At 46.0% G+C, this 19,523-nt stretch overlaps 1 protein-coding gene across 3 annotated transcripts; it reads right to left on the bottom strand.

Annotated features, from left to right (window-relative positions):
- Nucleotides 1–1,247: 1,247 nt before the first annotated feature.
- ZNF557 (zinc finger protein 557) lies at nucleotides 1,248–19,297 on the bottom strand. Of its 3 annotated transcripts, XM_063700909.1 has the most exons (9): nucleotides 18,886–19,216; nucleotides 18,003–18,094; nucleotides 13,669–13,778; nucleotides 13,036–13,124; nucleotides 12,253–12,379; nucleotides 7,339–7,434; nucleotides 6,743–6,825; nucleotides 5,117–5,933; nucleotides 1,248–4,905 (listed from the first exon to the last, which is right to left on the bottom strand). In XM_063700909.1, the coding sequence occupies exons 3-9, from the start codon at nucleotides 13,697–13,699 to the stop codon at nucleotides 4,874–4,876; spliced, it is 1,275 nt and encodes a 424-aa protein (XP_063556979.1). In that variant the 5' UTR covers nucleotides 13,700–13,778; nucleotides 18,003–18,094; nucleotides 18,886–19,216; the 3' UTR covers nucleotides 1,248–4,873. The 3 variants fall into 3 exon arrangements, with proteins under 3 accessions (XP_063556979.1, XP_004059915.4, XP_004059916.4); XM_004059867.5 differs by having other exon boundaries at nucleotides 1,248–5,933; nucleotides 18,886–19,297; XM_004059868.5 differs by having other exon boundaries at nucleotides 1,248–5,933; nucleotides 13,036–13,103.
- Between the last annotated feature and the right edge of the window lie 226 nt (nucleotides 19,298–19,523).

Genomic DNA, 19,523 nt, shown 5'->3' with positions numbered 1-19,523 from the left:
CTGCACAACATGAATATTGTTGATTTTTCTTTTCTTTTCTTTTCTTTTTTGAGATGGAGTCTTGCTCTGTTGCCCAGGCTGGAGTGCAGTGGCGCGATCTCGGCTCACTGCAACCTCCACCTCCCAGGATGAAGCGATTCTCCTGCCTCAGCCTCCTGATTAGCTGAGATTACACGTGCGCACCACCACACCCGGCTAATTTTTTTGTATTTTTAGTAGAGATGGGGTTTCACCATGTTGGTCAGGCCGGTCTCAAACTCCTGACCTCATGATCTGCCCCAGCCTCCCAAAGTATTGGAATTACAGGCGTGAGTCACAGCGCCCAGCCATGTTGTTGATTTTTCTATAATTCACCCCTCCCCGTTAGGATGTAAGTGCCTCAATGGCAAAACTTGAGTTTCATTCACTGCTCTAGACATGGCATCTCAAACAGTGCTTAGCCACATGGAATGTACTCAATGAACAGCCTAGTGGTTATGAGAATGAACTGTCTGGATTCCAATCTGTGCTCTACCACTTACTAGCTGGTGAACTCAGGCAAGCAACCTAGACATTTCCATGCCAGTTTTTCCATCTGTAAGTTGGAGACAGTAATAGCACAGTTTGCAAGCTTATAGTGAGGACGCAGTTAATATTTATAAGGCACTTTGAAGAGTGCCTGGTCTATAGGATGGGCTAGCGAAATGTTTGATCTTTTTGTTAATATATTTTCATATTACAATTATTTGGTATGAAAAGGTATGGCCCCTACTGAAAATAAATAAATTCACAGGAAAATATCTAAACCTCTACGCACCTAGTTACATTACACATAAACATATATAAAGTAAAAATGACAGAATTACAGAAAGAATTTGTTAATCCACCATGCTAGTGGAAGACTTTAATATACCTCTATCACTAAGTCAGGTCGAGAGAAACAAATACAGTACAAACTGAAAAACACAATTAGTTTGAGTACATATGTCCATCCTGTATCCAAAAATTAGATACATAGTATACTGTTTTCAAAGAATCATGGAGCACTTATAAAAATAGATCAATAAACAGGATTAACAGTTAGATAATGCATTCACCTGGAAGCTAACACAACACCCCCCAACCAAACACAAACACACACACACACACACACACTCACGCTCTCTTTGGTTTTAACCAATTAGTGGTTACTTGTGATCATGTAAGACGTCTAGTAATATGCAGAACAGAGCCAATGCAGCCAATCAAAGGTTTTTGAAGAACTCAAATCATTGTGATTTTTCGGCACTGTTTCTTTTTTTTTTTTTTTTTGAGATGGAGTTTTGCTCTTGTTGCCCAGGCTGGAGTGCAGTGGGTCAACCTTGGCTCACGGCAACCTCTGCCCAGTTTGAAGTGATTCTCCTGCCTCAGCCTTCCAAGTAGCTGAGATTACCGGCATGCGCCAACATGCTCGGTTAATTTTGTATTTTTAGGAGAGACAGGGTTTCTTCATGATCAGGCTGGTCTCGAACTCCCCACCTCAGGTGATCCCCCTGCCTCGGCCTCCCAAAGTGCTGGGATTACAGGCGTGAGCCACCACGCCCAGCCCCTACACTGTGGTTTTTATCATCACAGTGAAAAAAAAAAAAAGCTCTTTTAACTCTATGCTTTGTGTCCACTTTCCAAAAGAAAGAATGAAAAGAAAATAGATAAGAATAAGCCAGACAGTGTCTCACCCAATGCGTTATTCCTACTTCTTTTAGCCAGCAGAGTGGGATAAAGCCTAAGCTTCAGGAGAGCCTAGTACACTGTACATCTTTTTTTGAGATGGAGTCTCACTCTGTCGCCCAAGCTGGAGTGTGGTTGTGCGATCTCGGCTCACTGCAACCTCCACTTCCCAGGCTCAAGCGATTCTCCTGCCTCAGCCTCCCAAGTAGCTGGGATTACAGGCACCTGTCATCACGCCCAGCTAATTTTTGTATTTTTTTTTTAGTAGAGACGAGGTTTCACCATGTTGGCCAAGCTGGTCTTGAACTCCTGACCTCAGGTGATCCGCCTGCCTCGGCCTCCCAAAGTGCTGGGATTACAGGCATGAGCCATGGCGCCTGGCCCCACTGTACATTTTCAATACTGCTCATTGACAACTTATCTTTTTCTTTAAGTAGGGAGAATGAACATTAAGAAACAGTATTTGCACCGGGCATGGTGGCTCACGGCTGTAATCCCAGTGCTTTGGGAGGCCGAGGCGGGTGGATCACGAGGTCAGGAGATTGAGACCATACTGGCTAACACAGTGAAACCCCATCTCTACTAAAAATATGAAAAATTAGCCAGGCATGGTGACAGGCACCTGTAGTCCCAGCTACTCGGGAGGCTGAGGCAGGAGGATGGCGTGAATCTGGGAGGCGGAGCTTGCAGTGAGCCACAATCCCGCCACTGCATTCTAGCCTGGACAACAGAGCAAGACTCCGTCTCAAAAAAAAGAAACAGTATTTGCTGTATTAGGACACAAAGAGAAAACAACCAAAATCACAAAGTCCATGTACTCTGACAAAATACTATTAAATTAGAAAAAAATATATCAAATATTGTCTAATTTTTTTTTTTTTTTGAGACAGAGTTGCACTCTTTTGCCCAGGCTGGAGTGAAGTGGCATGATCTTGGCTCACTGCAACCTCCACTTCCCAGGTTCAAGTGATTCTCCTTCCTCAGCCTCTTGAGTAGCTGGGATTATAGATGCCTGCCACCACGCCCGGCTAATTTTTGTATTTTTTAGTAGAAGCGAGGTTTCACCATGTTGGCCAGGCTGGTCTCAAGCTCCTTACCTCCGGTGATCCGCCTGCCTCAGCCTCCCAAAATGCTAGGTTTATAGGTGTGAGCCACCACGCCTGGCAAATATTGTCTAATTTCTATTATAACAAACTAGATCACTCAGGAGCTGTTTGGAAATACCTTTCTGAATATTTGGTGTATTGATGTTTTAGAATTATAATAAATATACTGTATATAAAACGAGGTAGTAAGATTTTCAGGACCGCTATAGCCATAAATGTTTATATTAAAAGACTGAAAATGAATGAGCTAGTGGCCCAACCTACAAATGAGACATTGATGAAGGTAATTCCACATTCATAGCACTTACACCTTTTGTTCTAAGTTACTGTGTGGCCACTCAGTTGAGAGATGAGGCATCCTAACATTGATTACGTTCCTAGGGCTTCCTCTAAATGAATTCTCTCATGCATAAAGGGAGGAATCACTGAAAATTTTTCTGAAATTAATACACTCGTGAGTATTGCATCCAAGGAACATTTACATATTTTTCCTAATATGAGAGGTATCACTGAAAACATTCCCTCATCCTTTATCTTAAGAAGTTCTGGCTGAGAGTGGTAGCTTGTTCCTGTATCCCCAGCATTTTGGGAGGCTGAGGCAGGTGGATCACTTGAGCCCAGGAGTTTGAGAGCAGCCTGGGAAACATGGTGAATCCCCATCTTTACAAAAACTAGACAGGCATGGTGGTGCATGCCTACAGTCCCAGCTACTTGGGAGGCTGAGGTGGGAGGATCCCTTGAGCCTGGGAGGCAGAGGTTACAGTAAGCCAAGATTGCACCACTGCACTACAGCCTGGGCACAGATGAAACCCTGTCTCAAAAAATAAATTGAATAAATTGTTATCTTACACTGACTTAGGTTCCTAAAAAATGTGGAAAAATGACATTCTAATACTGATGGAATTCAATGGTTTTTCTAGTATGACTCTCACTTCCTAAAAATGGAGAGAATATTCAAGGCTTTTATAGCGTACCAAACTATACTGTCTTGTGCTTGGTAATATGACTGTTTGTGTCATAGGGTTTTCAACACTGTGTATACTCAACATATTCCTCTGTTGTATGATCTCCGAAATGTGACTTAAGGAATGAGTGTCCCCTGAATGGTTTTCCATTTTTGATGCCACACACAGGGTTTCCCCTTATTGTGAGTTGTCATGTGACTCCCTGAAGCCATCACTGAAGGCTTTCCTACAGCTACTGCATTACCTGGGCAGCTCCCCAGTAGATACTTTTTTTTTGGTAGGGGGAAAGTTTGAGCTCAAAGTTTTACCATACAGATTACACTCACAAGATTTCTCTCTAGAGTGAGTTAACCTGTGGGTGACTGAATGCTACTCCCATATTGATCAGATTAGAAGGTGGCTGGGCATGGTGGTTCATGCCTGTAATCCCAGTACTTCTGGAGGCCAAGATGAAAGGACTGCTTGAACCTAGGAGTTTGAGACTAGTCTGGGCAACATGGCAAAACCCTCCCTCTAGTTAAAAAAAAAACAAATTAGCCAGACATGGTGTCATGCACCTGTAGTCCCAGCTACATTGGAGGCTGGGGCAGGAGAATTACTTGATCCCAGGAAGTAGAGGCTGCAGTGAACTGTGATCACACCACTGCGCTCCAGACTGGGTGACAGAGTGAGACATTGTCTTAAAAAAAAAAAAATGAGGGTCAGCTGAAGGCTTTCCTCCACTGATTTCGTGGCAAGTTTTCCAGATGGTTCCGAATGTCTACTGTTCATACCTCTTGTGGTGTTGTTCCACATTGTATCAGGATTGGTGTGTATGACCAATGTAACAGGGACATGAAAACATATCTCACTGAAGCTAGGTCATAAAAGACATTATGCTTTCTGTGTTGGCTCCTTTAGATCACTGGCTTTGGGAAGAAGTTGCTTCCATAAAGAAACTCAGCCCTGTTGAGAGGCTTACGTGATTTGGAAGCGCAGGTCCCTTGGAAACAGCTAGCATGCACTTGTCGGGCTTGTGAGTAAGCCATTTGGAAGTGTCCCTTCACCAGTAAAAATTCTGGATGATTACGGTTCTGCTGACATCTGGACTGTAACCTCTTGAGAGATCCTGAAGAACTATAGAGCTATGTTGTTTCTGAATTCCTGACCTACAAAAATTGTGAGATAACAAGTGTTTTTGTTTGAAGCCACAAAATTTTGGGGGGTAATTTGTTACACAGTAGCAGGTGATTCATACATCTGGTTAGAGTTCGCTCATTTTATCTGAGGCATGAAAGATCAATGAATGCTTTTCCCACAGTTATTGAATTCACATTTGCCTATTATGCATTTTCGTATGCACAGAAAGGTAGGACTTACTTGTGAAGGATTTCCTGCAATAATTACATTCATAGGGTTTTTTTCCAGTGTGAGTTCTCATGTGTTTCTTAACGGACGAGAGAACATTAAAGGATTTTCCACAATCACTGCACTCATAGGATTTCTCTCCATTATGTAGTCTCCTGTGAATTGTAAGAGAAAAGCTATTGGTAAAGGATTTCCCACACTCATTACATGTGTAGGGTTTTTCTCCAGTATGAGTTCTTATGTGCTGTGTCAGATTCGACCTCCTCCTGAAGGTTCTCCCACAATCGTGGCATTCGTAAGGGTACTCCCCTGTATGAATGCTATAGTGCAAAGAAAGAGATGACCTTGTGCCGAAAGCCTTTCCACACTGATTACATACATAATGACCCTCCCCCGTATGAACTCTCTTGTGCCTTGTGAAGATTGACTGAGTGCGGAACTCACGAAAACACTGGTTACATTTGTAGGGTTTTTCTCCAGTGTGAATTCTCAAGTGCGGTCTGAGGTATGAGGAATTGCTGAAGGTTTTCCCACAGTCACTGCATTCGTAGGGTTTCTCCCCATTGTGGATTCTCTTATGAACAGTAAGGTAAGATCTGCTGCTGAAGGTTTTCCCACAGTCATTGCATTCATAGGGTTTCTCCCCATCGTGGATTCTCTTATGAACAGCAAGGTAAGATCTACTGCTGTAGGATTTCCCACATTCACTGCAGCCATAGGGTCTTTCTCCAGTATGAATCTTCCTGTGCCGCGTAAGGGAAGATTTTGTGCTGAAGACTTTAAAACACTGATTACATTCGTTGAGTGTTGCTCCAAGATGATTCCTCTCCTATTGATTAAGAGATGACAATAAGTACCATTTATAATATTTTTAACATTGAATGCTGTCAGAGGAATTTCCTCTCCCAGAAATTCTGTTGTGTATCATAGTATTGGAATTAATGTTTTTGTCATCATGAGTGCTGGTACATGGCTTCTGTCAGTTTGAATTCTTAGCATTTAAAGAAGATGGATTCTTTCTACAAATCTTTATCATATTCACAGAGTATTTTTGATAAATTTAAGGCTAATTTCTTTTTCAAATACCCAATATCTGACTCAGACTACTGGAAATATTTACTTGTGGGAATTCTCAGGAAAAACAAGTTTGGGGCTAACTAATGCTTTTCTCCAAATTCAAAATAATTTCACACTATCTCTCCAGAGGTACTACTTTCTCTTTGAAAAAAATGACACTTTCCTTTAATAACTATTTAATAAACCACTTTTTTTTTTTTGAGACAGTCTTGCTCTGTCGCCAGGCTGGAGTGCAGTGGCACAATCTCGGCTCACTGCAAGCTCCACCTCCAGGGTTCAAGGGATTCTTCTGTTTCAGCTTCCCAAGTATTTGGGATTACAGGTGCGCATCACCACACCCGGCTAAGTTTTTTTTGTATTTTTAGTAGAGACGGGGTTTCACCGTATTGGCCAGGCTGGTCTCCGACTCCTGACCTCATGATCCACCTGCCTCAGCTTCCCAAGGTGCTGGGATTAAAGGCATGAGCCACTGTGCCTGGCCAACAAAGCCAGTCCTTGTGGCTTTTCTCATGTAGGGCATTCTACCATGAAAAAACCAGGAATCACCCATGTTAGTCTTACCATTTTCATATTTCTAGATTGTTCTTTTTGAAAAACATGCAGCTTAGGAGTTAACCCTTTGGCTTTAAATGGATTCTCCACATCTGAAACAAGTTAAAAAGAAATTTAAGTTGATAGAAAAGAGGCAAATTTTAAGCTGATGGTGAAATAGTAAAATGCATATGTGAGTGAAGGCAGAATCTAAGAGGTGAGGGTTTTTGAGAAGGCATTCAGTGAAAGAGATATGGGTGTGAAAATTTTAGGCAATGTTTAAGAAAGATCTAGGAAGATTGAGATTGATGTTGACAGAATGAAGGAATTGTCAGGAAGGCAAGGTGGACTGAAACTGATCAAAGAGCTCATAGGAGACTTAAATTTCAGAAAAAGAGATGTCTTTTTTTCTCCCCTGAGGCCCAAGTAAAGTATGAGATGACAGAAATTTGGAAGTCATGAAGGTACATGAGGGGGCTCAGACCAAACGTTCTTGGCCTTCTTGGGAAAAGGGGCATTTACACAGTTCTCTGACTGATATTTCCTAATGTATTATAATACTCCCAACTTCTCAGTCCCTGGCCAGAGCTGTTCCTCACAAGGACTTATATCCACCTGGTGCTCACCTGGACAGGTACCTGAGAGAATTCCTCTCTCTTCTGTCATCACTTTATCTTCTTGCTCCAGCTGGGAGATCAGACTAGGTTTATCAACTTGGTTCCCTGTACATGGAGAAAAGACACATGATGTAGGGGGACTGTGCAGCAGACAAGCTCTCCCATGAAACTGAAATCAGTTCTGAAGGTGAAGAGGTGTGACTTCAGGAGCAGAGAAATAATTATGCCAAAATTGAATAAATATAGCAACCGTCTTACACACACACACACACACACACACACACACACGCCCCCCCCCCACAAGCAATATCTAGGGTGGTTGCAGGATAACTGGTCCCAGGAGCCCCTGTCCAGGTTTAAATACAGAATCTGAAAGCCCAAAAGATTTAACTACAGAGAATATATAGTCAGGGAAAGAAGGAGATCTTCGTTTCATACAGATAGCATTAGACAGACAGCTCCATGAAGGTGGGGGGCATGTCTGTTGCATTCTTCACTACTCCCACATCCCAGCACAGACCTAGGAACAGAGGTGCTTACGAAGGACTTAAACGGAGTGATGTCAGTGAAGGTAGTGGAGTAGGGAACTCCACAACTCCATCCCTTCACAAAAACAGTACGTGAATGGGCAAACATAGAATCAACTTCATTGGAGCTCTTGAATGTCATCAAAAGTTTACAGCCACAGGAGAATGCCTAATCAAGACAAACAGCCGAATCTGGGTAAGACAGATTTGTGACATTTTAACTGACTCTAGCTGCACTTTCTATTCCCCATTTTGCCTTGAGGACAACAACCTGTGTTTCTAGTGCTGAAGGGAACAGAATGCACCTTATTCTCAAAAACCTGTGGCTGTTCTCTTCTGACCTGTCTGCTGGCTCCCTGATGGGCTGGATCAAAGGGCTTCCCTTTATTTGTGTAACTCCAAACTCTCCCAGGTCTGAAGAGGCTACACCTATGGAAGCTGGAGGGTGGAGAGGGAAGTGTGTCCCAACACATCTAAAGGCAAATCAGCCACTGCTCAACGGGGCAAGGGAAAACTGTGAAGCAAACAAAAGACTAACCAAAAAACCTGGGAGGAGAAGTTGGGAACAAATGCTCTGAGGAGTAGAGCATCTTTCCACACCTTTTTTTCCCCCCCAAGATGGAGTCTTGCTCTGTCGCCCAGGCTAGAGTGCAGGGTGTGATCTCGGCTCACTGCAACCTCTACCTCCTGGGTTCAAGCAATTCTCCTGCCTGAGCCTCCCAAGTAGCTGGGATTACAGGCATTTGCCACCACGCCTGGCTGATTTTTTTGTATTTTTAGTAAAGATGTGGTTTCACCATCTTGGCCAGGCTGGTCTCCAACTCCTGACCTCAGGTGATCTGCCCACCTCAGCCTCCCAAAATGCTGGGATTACAGGCGTCAGCCACTGCGCCTGGCCTCCACACATTTCTAGAAGGCCATGCTCATACCCAGGGATGAACACATGCTCAGAGAAGATCTGAGAAGGCACCAAGCCCTCAACTTTGACTGACCTTCAGGCTCTGCATAAGAAGGAACTGAAGGCTAAGTCAGAGTTGTAAGATGCTTTAGCTGAGTTTTGAAGGCATGCTCCAACATGTAATTCAGATCCATTGGCAAAGACTGGTCATCTTTTGGGTTCCAGATATTTAAGAAAATCTCTGACAAATTAATCCCAAGCTGAACACTAAGCTAACAGAACAGAGACTTCAGTGGCCACACGTGACCAATACAGACGTTACAAAATTAGTTCAGAAATGTCACTAAACAAAGAAACAATACCAACTACAACAAACCTTGGGGAGGGGGGAAATCAGATTTAAAGAACTGCCATATTGTAATATTCTGAAAGTAGTTTTCAGCAAATAAATTATGAGGCATGTAAAGAAACAAAAAAATGGGCCGGGCGCGGTGGCTCGTGGCTGTAATCCCAGCACTTTGGGAGGCCGAGGTGGGCGGATCACAAGGTCAGGAGATCGAGATCATCCTGGCTAACACGGTGAAACCCCATCTCTACTAAATATATAAAAAATTAGCCAGGCGTGGTGGTGGGCGCCTGTAGTCCCAGCTACTCGGGAGGCTGAGGCAGGAGAATGGCGTGAACCTGGGAGGCAGAGCTTGCAGTTAGCCAAGATTACACCACTGCACTCCAGCCTGGGTGACAGAGTGAGACTCCATCTCAAAAAAAAAAAAAAAATGAAACTGCATTATAGGAAAAAAGAAATGAACAGAAATTTTCCATAAGGAAACCCAGTCATTGGATTTATTAGGCAACGACTTCAAATCAACTATTTCAAATATGCTCAAGGAGTTAATGGAAACTGTGTACAAAGAACTAATGGAAACCATGAGAATGAATTCTCACCAAATAGAGAAAATCATAAAGAGATGGAAATTATAAAAAGGAGCCAAATAGGAATTTTAAAATTGAAAAACATATATTATCTGAAATGAAAAATGTACTAGAGGGGTTCATCAGAAGACTTGATCAGGCAGAAGACACAATTAGTGAACTTGATGACAGGTCAATTAAGATTGCCTGATCTGTAGAGCAGAAATTAAAAATAAAGGGAAAAAAATGAGCAGAGCCTAAGAAACCCAGAAGATACCATCAAACATCTGAATACACATAATGGGAGTTCCTACTGGAGAGGAGATAGAGAAAGGAGCAGAAGGAATATATGGAAAAATTGGCAAGGTGCAATGGGTCACGCTCTAATTATAGCACTTTGGGAAGCCGAGGTGGGAGGATCACCTGAGGTCAGGAGTTCGAGACCAGCCTAGCCAACATGGTGAAACCCTGTCTCTACTAAAAATACAAAAATTAGCTAGCTGTGGTGGTGCGCGTTTGTAATCCTAGCTACTGAGGAGGCTGAGGCAGGGAGAATTGCTTGAACCCAGGAGGCAGAGGTTGCAGTGAGCTGAGATCATGCCAGTGCACTCCAGCCTGGGCGACAGAGTGAGACTCCGGGTAAAAAAAAAAAAATGAATATATGTAAAAATAATGGCCAAACTTTCCCAAATTTGATGAAAATTACAAGTCTACACATCAAAGCAGCTCAAGGATCTCCCAATAGGATACACTTAAAAACTCATACTGAGATACCTTAAAATTAAACCGTCAAAAGCCAAAGACAGACTATCCTGAAAAATGGCAAGGGAGAAATAAGTCATCATGTACAAGATTAACAGCTGATTTGTCACCAGAAACCATGGAGGCCGCAAGCCAGTGGGATGATGACATACTCCAAGTACTGAAAGAAAAATATCAACCAAGAATTCTATCTCCTGCAAAACTATCATTCAAGATAGTAAAAAGGCAATCCACTGAATGGGAGGAAATCTTTGAAAATGATGTATTTGATAAGGGTCTAGGATGCAGAACATATAAAGAACTCTTACAACTCAATAACGAAAAGGCAAACAATGCCCCCCAAATGGAAAAAGCACTTGAATGAACATTTCTTCAAAAAAGATGTATAAATGGCCAACAAGCACAAGAAAAGATGGCCAATCTCATCATTTTTTTTAGGGAATAGAAATAAAAACCACAATGAGACAGACAACCACAAGAATGGCTATCATAATTTTTTTAAAAAAGGAAAAGAGACAAATGTTGGTAAGGATGCAGAGAAACTGTAATACGTTGCTGGTCTCATGCACTGCTGGTAGGAATGTAAAATGGTGTAGCAGTTGTAGAAAAGTTTGGACGTTCCTCAACACATTAAACACAGAATTACCACAGGACACAGAAGTTCCACTCCTAGGTATATACCCAAGAGAAAACAGGTGCTCAAGCAAAATCTTGTATATGAATGATCATAGCAGCACTACCCACAATAGCCAAAAGATGAGAACAGGCTAAATTTCCATCCGCTGATGAAATGATATATAAAAAGTGGTATATACACATAATGGAATAATATTCAACCATAAAAAGAATGAAGTTCTGCTATGTGCTACAACACAGCTGTACTTTGAAAACATCGGCCAGGCGTGGTGGCTCATCCCTGTAATCCCAGCAATTTGGGAGGCTGAGGTGGGTGGATCACTTGAGGCCAGGAGTTCAAGACCAGCCTGGCCAACATGGTGAAACCCCATCTCTATTAAAAACACAAAAATTTGCTGAGTGTGGTGGCTCATGCCTTTAGTCCCAGCTGTTGAGGAGGCTGAGGCAGGAGAACAGATTGAACCTGGAAGGTGGAGGCTGCATTAAGCTGAGATCACACCACTGCACTCCAGCCTGGGCAACAGAGCGAAACTCCATCTCAAAAAAAAAAAAAAAAAAAAAAAGAAAGAAAACATTATGCTAAGCAAAAACTGAGACACAAAAGACCACATTTTGTATGATTTCATTTATATAAAATGTCAAGAATAGGGCCAGGAATGGTAGCTCACATCTGTAATCCCAGCACTTTGGGAAGCTAAGGCAGGAGGATCACCTGAGCCCAAGAGTTTGAGACCAGCCAGGGCAACATAGCAAGACCCTGTCTCTACAAAAAATAAACAAATTAGCTGGGCGTGGTGGTCCGCACCTGTGGTCCCAGCTACTCAGGATCATGCCACTGCACTATAGCCTGGGTGATGGAGGGAGACACTGTCTAAAAACAACCCCCTCAAAAAGAAGAGACACATCTATAGAGATGGAAAGATTAGTGCCTGCCAAGATGTTCAGGAGGGAGAACTGGGGAGAGACCACTTCATGACTATGGGGCTTATTTTTGGTGTGACAACTATGTTCTGGAATTAGTGGTGATGGCTGTACTACACTGTGAACCTACGAAAAGCCACCAAATTGGACACTTTAAAATAGTTTAAATGGTGACTTTTGTGTCCTGTGTTACCTCAATTTAAAAAAAGAAAAAAAAGACTTACTTCCTGAGTCATTAAATAAATGCAGGAATGACATTAGGCTTACCCAGTGAGGCCAGGTTCCTGCAGTTCTCCAGCATCACGTCCCTGTACAGTGTCCTTTGAGCAGGGTCCAGCAACGCCCACTCCTCCTGGGTGAACTCCACGGCCACATCCTCGAAGGTCACCAAGCCCTAAAGCATTGCAAACATCACGGCTTAGCCAAGGACCACCCCCACCAACGTGCACAGGAAGAGGGGCCAGGAGAACAGAGCCAGGGCTGGGGAAACCTGAGCACGAGACGTGGGGGGGTTCTGAGCTCCTCTCCTGGGGTTCTGAGCTCCTCTCCTGGGCTTCTGAGCTCTTCTCCCTGGCTTCTGAGCTCAGCCATCAATGCTTGTCTCCTTAGGCTACTCCCAGGTCCAGTGCACAGTACCACAGAGCAGCTGTCTTTTCTCACTCAAACTGGGAGCTCCTGTGATCTTACTTCCCTCAATCTCCAGGGGATCATGGGCCCGTGACATGGCAGAAACCAGAGAAATACTTGGTAAGTGAATGAATGATTTCCATGGCGTTTATTAATTGCTTGGGTTTAGAACATCATCACGTCTTTACTTGGCTTTCCCTTAAAACTCTCAGGAGCACATGATGTACTCAGGGACTCTGGAGGGAGCTCTGAACCTGCAGTAAACGTTGACACACACTGGTATTTTCTGGGCAGCCCTCACTCAGAGACCCTGGGATGCCTGAGGAACAAGTTTGGCCGTGGGGCTCCAGGCCACTGAAAGGCATCGAGTCCAACCTTCTCACTGAAGGAATCATGATTTGGAAAAAGGAACATCCGACTCACCTTTAGCCAGCTTCTCAGGAGCTCATTAACCAGCTCTCCGCCCTCTGTGTGTCCTTCTCGCTGAGAGGCTGGAAACAGGGAAGATGGAGCTGGAGGAGAAATGAGTACCAGGAATCCAGACCTGCCCTGTGTCCACTCACACATCTGGAGGCTTCCCCACCTGCCTGCAATCGACCAGGTCCCCATGCATACACAGTCACCCACAAAGCATCCACCTCTACTCCATGCAAACACCAACCCACAGCAATCCAAGGAAACCAGAGCATGGCCCTGCCGCATCCACGCCAGGAAACAGGGCTTAAGGTCTGACTGCACTTGGGGAAGGGATTATTCCCACTTCACAGATGAGGAAACTGAAGTTCCAAGGGCGTCACTGTTTTTATCAGGTTCACAGAAAGAACTAAAGGGAGAATTCAAAAGCTCCAGCACATTCACCACACAGGTGACATCCACAGACACCCAAATGCCTAAGTCCCAAATCCCGAGAGCCGCCCGATCAGACACGGAGGACCTCTGGGCCCCTGGGGCTCCACTCCTGCCTCACCTGCTCTGCCCAACCCCCTCCCGTCCCATGCTGTGGGTCAGGACCTTTCAAGCCTGGACTCTGAGAACTGCCAGGACCCCACGACTCACCGGCAGTTGGGGGCAGGACGACAGCCGCCATCCTGTGACTCCGACAGCAACAGGGCAGCCGGGAAGCAGGACGCTCCTCCTTTATCCCGCAGCGCTCTCAGGACAGCACTCTGGAAGAAATGGGGGAAACACTCTGCCTCGGTCACCCCCTCTCCAACCCGTGCCCTGCCTCGGTCACCCCCTCTCCAGCCCGTGCCCTGCCTCGGTCACCCCCTCTCCAGCCCGTGCCCTGCCTCGGTCAACCCCTCTCCAGCCCGTGCCCTGCCTCGATCAACCCCTCTCCAGCCTGTGATCTGCCTTGGCCACCCCCTCCTCCTGGTTTCCACCTCACCCAGCTCAGATGTCACTACCCCTCATTTCAGTTGATTTCCTCCTCCCCACCCCCCACTCTCATGCCAGCCCAGCAGAGCTCCAGCCATTTTCTATCAGAGACCCTAGGTTCCTGCAACTTCTAAGAATCGATCTGTAAGATACACAAATGTAAAAGTTGTGTAAGATTATTCACTGTGGCATTACAGTGCACCCATTAAAAAAAAAAGAGAGAAGATCTCTAGATATCAATAGACGTTATTATCGTCAGTAAATTTAAGGGGAAAAAAAAGTACCAAATAGTATATATGGAATGTTTCCTTTTTTATGAGAAAAGAAGGGCTGTGTGTGTGTGTGTGTGTGTGTGTATACACACAAAGATGAAAGCGGCTGGCCGGGCGCGGTGGCTCCTGTCTGTAATCCCAGCACTTTGGGAGGCCGAGGCGGGCGGATCACGAGGTCAGGAGATTGAGACGATCCTGGCTAACATGGTGAAACCCCATCTCTACTAAAAAAATAAAAATAAAAAATTAGCTGGGCGTGATGGCACACACCTGGAATCCCAGCTACTTGGGAGGCTGAGGCAGGAGAATGGCGTGAACCTGGGAGGCAGAGCTTGTAGTGAGCCGGGATCGCACCATTGCACTCCAGCCTGGGCGACAGAGCAACACTCCATTTGGAAAAAAAAAAAAAAAAGTGGTCAAGGGTGTGTGTGGGAGGGGTTGGTGGGGGCGGGGGCAGGCGCCGTCTGCAGTTAGAGACTTGTAAGAGTTTGGGCCAGGTAGACAAAACAGAGCTGTAGAGGGTGGATGGTGCTGGCTATTCATGGAAGGCAGGGCCACTCAGTCTCTCTAGGAATTTGTATTGAGATGTAGCATTCAGGCCCTGGCTTCCTTCTAGATATCTTGCCCAGGGAATTTATCCTGGGTGACTCCCATACCCCCAATCTCCGGGGAGAGAAGGATTGGGAGAGGAGTGAATGGAGAGCCATTCCCCACAGGCCAGTTGTTCGCTGGTACTTGGAGCCAAGCAGAGATGGGTGGCTCTTTCCCATTCCTGCCTGCAGCCTCACAGCCCCCACCCTCCAATTAATACAGCTGCCAAGTGTCTCTGACATCTGGTCTCTGTGGTGTTAAGAGAACCCCCAAAATTCACATATACATGTGAAAAGTTTATATATTTGTACTTATATGTAAAAGCCTGAAAGTTTTAGTATTATGACATGCAAGAAAATCTGTATTATGGCCAGGCACAGTGGCTCACGCCTGCAATCCCAGCACTTTGGGAGGCCGAGGTGGGCGGATCACCTGAGGTCAGCAGTTCAAGAACAGCCTGGCCAAGATGGTGAAACCTTGTCTCTACTAAAAATATATTTAAAAAATTAGCTGGGCATGGTGGTGGGTGCCTGTAATCCCAGCTACTTGGGAGGATGAGGCAGGAGAATCGCTTGAACCCAGGAGGCAGAGGTTGCAGTGAGACCAGATCGTGCCACTGCACTCTAGCCCGGGTGAGAGTAAGACTCCATCTCAAAAAAAAAAAAAAAAAAAAAAAAAAAAAAACCCAAAAAAACAAATATCTGTATTATTTCTCTACAGTTCCATGTATTTATACTTGTTTGTGAGTGGGCTCTTCCAGCAGCTGTGTTGCACAAACGGTAGAGAAGAGAACTCTGCATAGGTGAGCCCCTGGTGGGTTGCCCCCTCTTCCCTCCCAAGTCCAAACCAGGCATAGCATTTCCTCACCCAGTTATTCCTCTCAAATCCCTTCTGCAGCCCTAGGGTCCCGATGTTGACCCCTCATTCACGTTTTATTGATGCCTGCCCCCAGCCGGGTGCTGGAGATGGAGGGGAGGAAGATCCCTGTCATCTAAGAACTGGCTTTCTGGGAGCGAGACACACACACAGACCTGCCGCTGCATTTCAGAGTGATATGTGATATGGCAGAGGGGCACATGGCATCCAACCCAGGATCTGGGAAGAAGGGGACTGGGAAGCCTTGGAAGGAAAAACACTAAGAACATTTGAATTGAGTCTTGAGAGTCGAGGTAGGGTCTTGCTCAGTGGAAAGTGCACGTGCAGAGGCAGGAAAGCAAGCTGCTTAGGAAGCCAAGTTCACAGTTTGGAGCATGTGGACAAATAAGGGGCCAGAGTGCACGGGAAAGGTTGTATTTTGAAAGGTATTATAAAGAGTGGTGAGGAGTTTGAACATGAGAGGCAGTGGAGAGCCAGCAAAGGCTTTTCAGGCAGGGGAATGACTAAAGCAAATTTATCTTTATGTATTTATTTTGAGACAGTCTTGCTCTGTCACCCAGGCTGGAGTACAATGGTGAGATCTCGGCTCACTGCAACTTCCGCCTCCTGGGTTCAAGCAATTCTGTCTGCCTCAGCCTCCCAAGTAGCTGGGATCATAGGTGCCCGCCACCATGCCCAGCTAATTTTTGTATTTTTAGTAGAGACAGTGTTTTGCCATGTTGGCCAGGCTGGTCTCGAACTCCTGACCTCAGGTGATCTGCCCACCTCAGCCTCCCAAAGTGGTGGGATTACGGGTGTGAGCCACTGTGCCTGGCTGTATTTTTTTTTTGAGACAGAGTCTCGCTCTGTCACCCAGGCTGGAGTGCACTGGCGTGATCTCAGCTCACTGCAAGCTCCACCTCCCGGGTTTATGCCATTCCCTTGCCTCAGCCTCCCAAGTAGCTGGGACTACAGGCGCCCGCCACCACGCCCGGGTAATCTTTTTTTTTTTTTTGTATTTTTAGTACAGACGGGGTTTCACCACGTTAGCCAGGATGGTCTCGATCTCCTGACCTCGTGATCTGCCTGCCTCGGCCTCCCGAAGTGCTGGGATTACAGGCGTGAGCCACCATGCCCAGCTTTTTTTTTTTTTTTGAGATGCAGTCTTGCTCTGTTGCCCAGGCTGGAGTGCAGCGGTGCCATCTTGGCTCACTGCAGTCTCCGCCTCCCAGGCTCAAGAGAGTCACCACGCCCAGCTAATTTATATATTTTTAGTACAGACGGGGTTTCACCCTGTTGGCCAGGCTGGTCTTGAACTCCTAACCTCAGGTGATCTACCTACCTCGGCCTCCCAAAGTTCTGGGATCACAGACAGGCTTGAGCCACTGCTCCTGGCCACAAATTATCTTTTACAATAGCCGTTCTGGCTTCATTGCAATGGACAGATGGAAGAGACTAGAACAATGCCACCGAGCAGGGCTTTCTGGGATGATGGAAATGATCTTAATCTTTGCTGTTCAACAGGGGCATTAGCCACATGTCGCTGTCAAGCACTTGAAATGTGGTTAGTGCGACTGAGAAGCTGAATTTAAAATTTTATGGAATCTTAATTGGTCTACATTTAAATTAAAACAACCGCATGGACCAGCAGCTACCTTATTATACAGCATAAGTCTACAGGCCGGCAGGCCTGTTAGGAAAAGAAAAAAATAAAAGAAAAATTGAGATGTCTTGGAAGGTTGAAAAAAAAATTTTTAAATAGTGTTTACATGTTTTGTGTACTGATTTGCATATAGCTGTATTTACTTATTTTGACACACATTATCACACACCCCTTAGTATCCTTCTCTTGAATATAAGCCATCAAACAAATAATTATTAAGATACCCTCACTCGTGGCTCACACCTGTAATCCCAGCACTTTAGGAGGCCGAGGTGGGTGGATCACCTGAAGTCAGGAGTTCGAGACCAGCCTGGCCAACATGGCAACACCTCATCTTTACTAAAAATACAAAAATTAGCCGGGCGTGGTGGTGCACCCTTGTAATTCCAGCTACTTGGGAGGCTGAGGCAGGAGAATTGCTTGAACCTGGGAGGCAGATGTTGCAATGAGCTGAGATCGCACCAGTGCACTCCAGCCTGGGCAACACAGTGAGACTCTGTCTCAAAAAAAAAAAAAAAATACCCTCACGCTTAGTAAGTCCTTGTGTTTACAACCTGAACACAGGAAAAATCCATTCGCAGGTTTTCTACACAGTGGAGTCTTCCAACTTGCAGGTTCTAGACAGTACCTACCTGATCATACAGAAGTCCACGGATCAGTGAGGATAGGTGAACCTTGAGGCTGGTTTCAACACAAATCTGAGCTTGAATTACACTTTTTTCGTCTAAATAAAAAGGGCACAAAAATCGCTTATGAGGCCTTTTGTAGGGAGTAATATGTACGTATAGTAAAATGTATTTACTGAGACTAATACAGTTGTTGCATAGAAAGACCACCCCATTCACTTAAAAAAAATTGATTTAAAGAATAGTAAGAATCCAGGCTACTGGCTGTGCCTGAATTCACCAGATTCCTATCCAGCCATCTGGTCCCTAAAATGGGACAAGAAGCTTAAAGCTGTTTTCATCTGACCTGCTTAACTCATTTGGCTGGATATTGTATGGTGACTCCAGATGCTTTAAATTCGTCACTTTAGGCCTTATAAGTGGACTCGGCTGAATTCTAAATAATTTCTACAGTGTATTCAGGACTGCAGAGATTTTAATACCCTCCAGCAGGGTTTCCCAACCTGGGCACTAATGACATTTGGGGCTGGATGAGTCTTTGCTGGCGGCGGCTGCTTTACGCGCTGCAGGATGCTGAGCTGCTAGCATCCCTGGCCTCCACCCTCTAGATTACAGTAGTAGCACAGTCCCTCCTACCCTCCATTTTGTGACATCCCAAACCGTCTCCAACTATAGCCAAAAGTCCCCTGGGGCGCAGAATCGCCCCGGGTGAGGGCGACAGGGCGAGGACGACAGAGTGAGGATGACAGGGGCGCGGGGCCCGGACACCGGAGGAAACAGCAGCTTCGGGCTGAACTGAGCGCACAGCCCGAGGCCTCAGGAGCGGAAACTCGGCTCCCGGGAGGGACGCAGGCCCGCGGCTGGGGCCCTTCTCTGGACTCGGACTTACGGAACGAAGCACCTCTCGCGGAGACCGAAAGATTCTCCCAGACGCTGCAAGCGCGGCTCTTCTCACAAGACACAAACGCGCTTCCGCTTCCGGTCTCCGGCTAGCCACACTGCACCTCCGCTTCCGGCTCCAGCTGGTCCCAGCCCAAAATGCGGCGTGTCAGGAACCCCGGGTTCAGGCTGCAGGTGCAGCGGCCGCGCACCCCAGCCTCCGGCTGAGGTGTTCTAGTTTGCTTAGTTATTAATAGAACCAGGTTGGGCCCTGGTTAGGGACAGCCGCGGAGGCAGGGTCGTCCTGGCGCGGGTCTGTGGCAGGGTTGGGGGCGGAACTAGCTCTTGAGCGGGGCTGTGGGCGGTACCAGGCCTGGAGGCGGGCCTGAGTGTTGACGGGGACCAGTTCCGGGGACGGGGACCAGTTCCGGGGGCGGGGACCAACTCTGGAGCGGGGCTGTGGGCGGTACCAGGCCTGGAGGCAGGGCTGAGTGTGGGTGGAGATCAGCTCCGGGGGTGGGGAGAAGTTCTGGGGTGGGACCGTGGGAGGTACCAGGCATGGGGGCGGGGCTGTCAGGACAGAGACTACGTTCCGGGGCGGGGTTGTGGGCGGGCATTAGGTTTGATGGGCGGATCTTGCTGTGGGTT

Source organism: Gorilla gorilla, chromosome 20 (assembly GCF_029281585.2).
Source record: "Gorilla gorilla gorilla isolate KB3781 chromosome 20, NHGRI_mGorGor1-v2.1_pri, whole genome shotgun sequence".
In the NCBI taxonomy this organism is placed as follows: Eukaryota; Metazoa; Chordata; class Mammalia; order Primates; family Hominidae; genus Gorilla; species Gorilla gorilla.
Note: the sequence above shows the minus strand (reverse complement) of the source record. Positions and strands in the feature narration are given on the sequence as shown.

Excerpts from the sequence above, each read along its gene's own strand:
- ZNF557 (XM_004059867.5), bottom strand. The coding sequence starts at position 13,699 with ATGGCGGCTGTCGTCCTGCCCCCAACTGCCG. Across the intron at positions 12,380-13,035 it reads TCCTGAGAAGCTGGCTAAAG|GGCTTGGTGACCTTCGAGGA; the intron begins GTGAGTCGGATG and ends GCAATGCTTTAG. Across the intron at positions 7,435-12,252 it reads CAGGAACCTGGCCTCACTGG|GGAACCAAGTTGATAAACCT; the intron begins GTAAGCCTAATG and ends CTCCATGTACAG.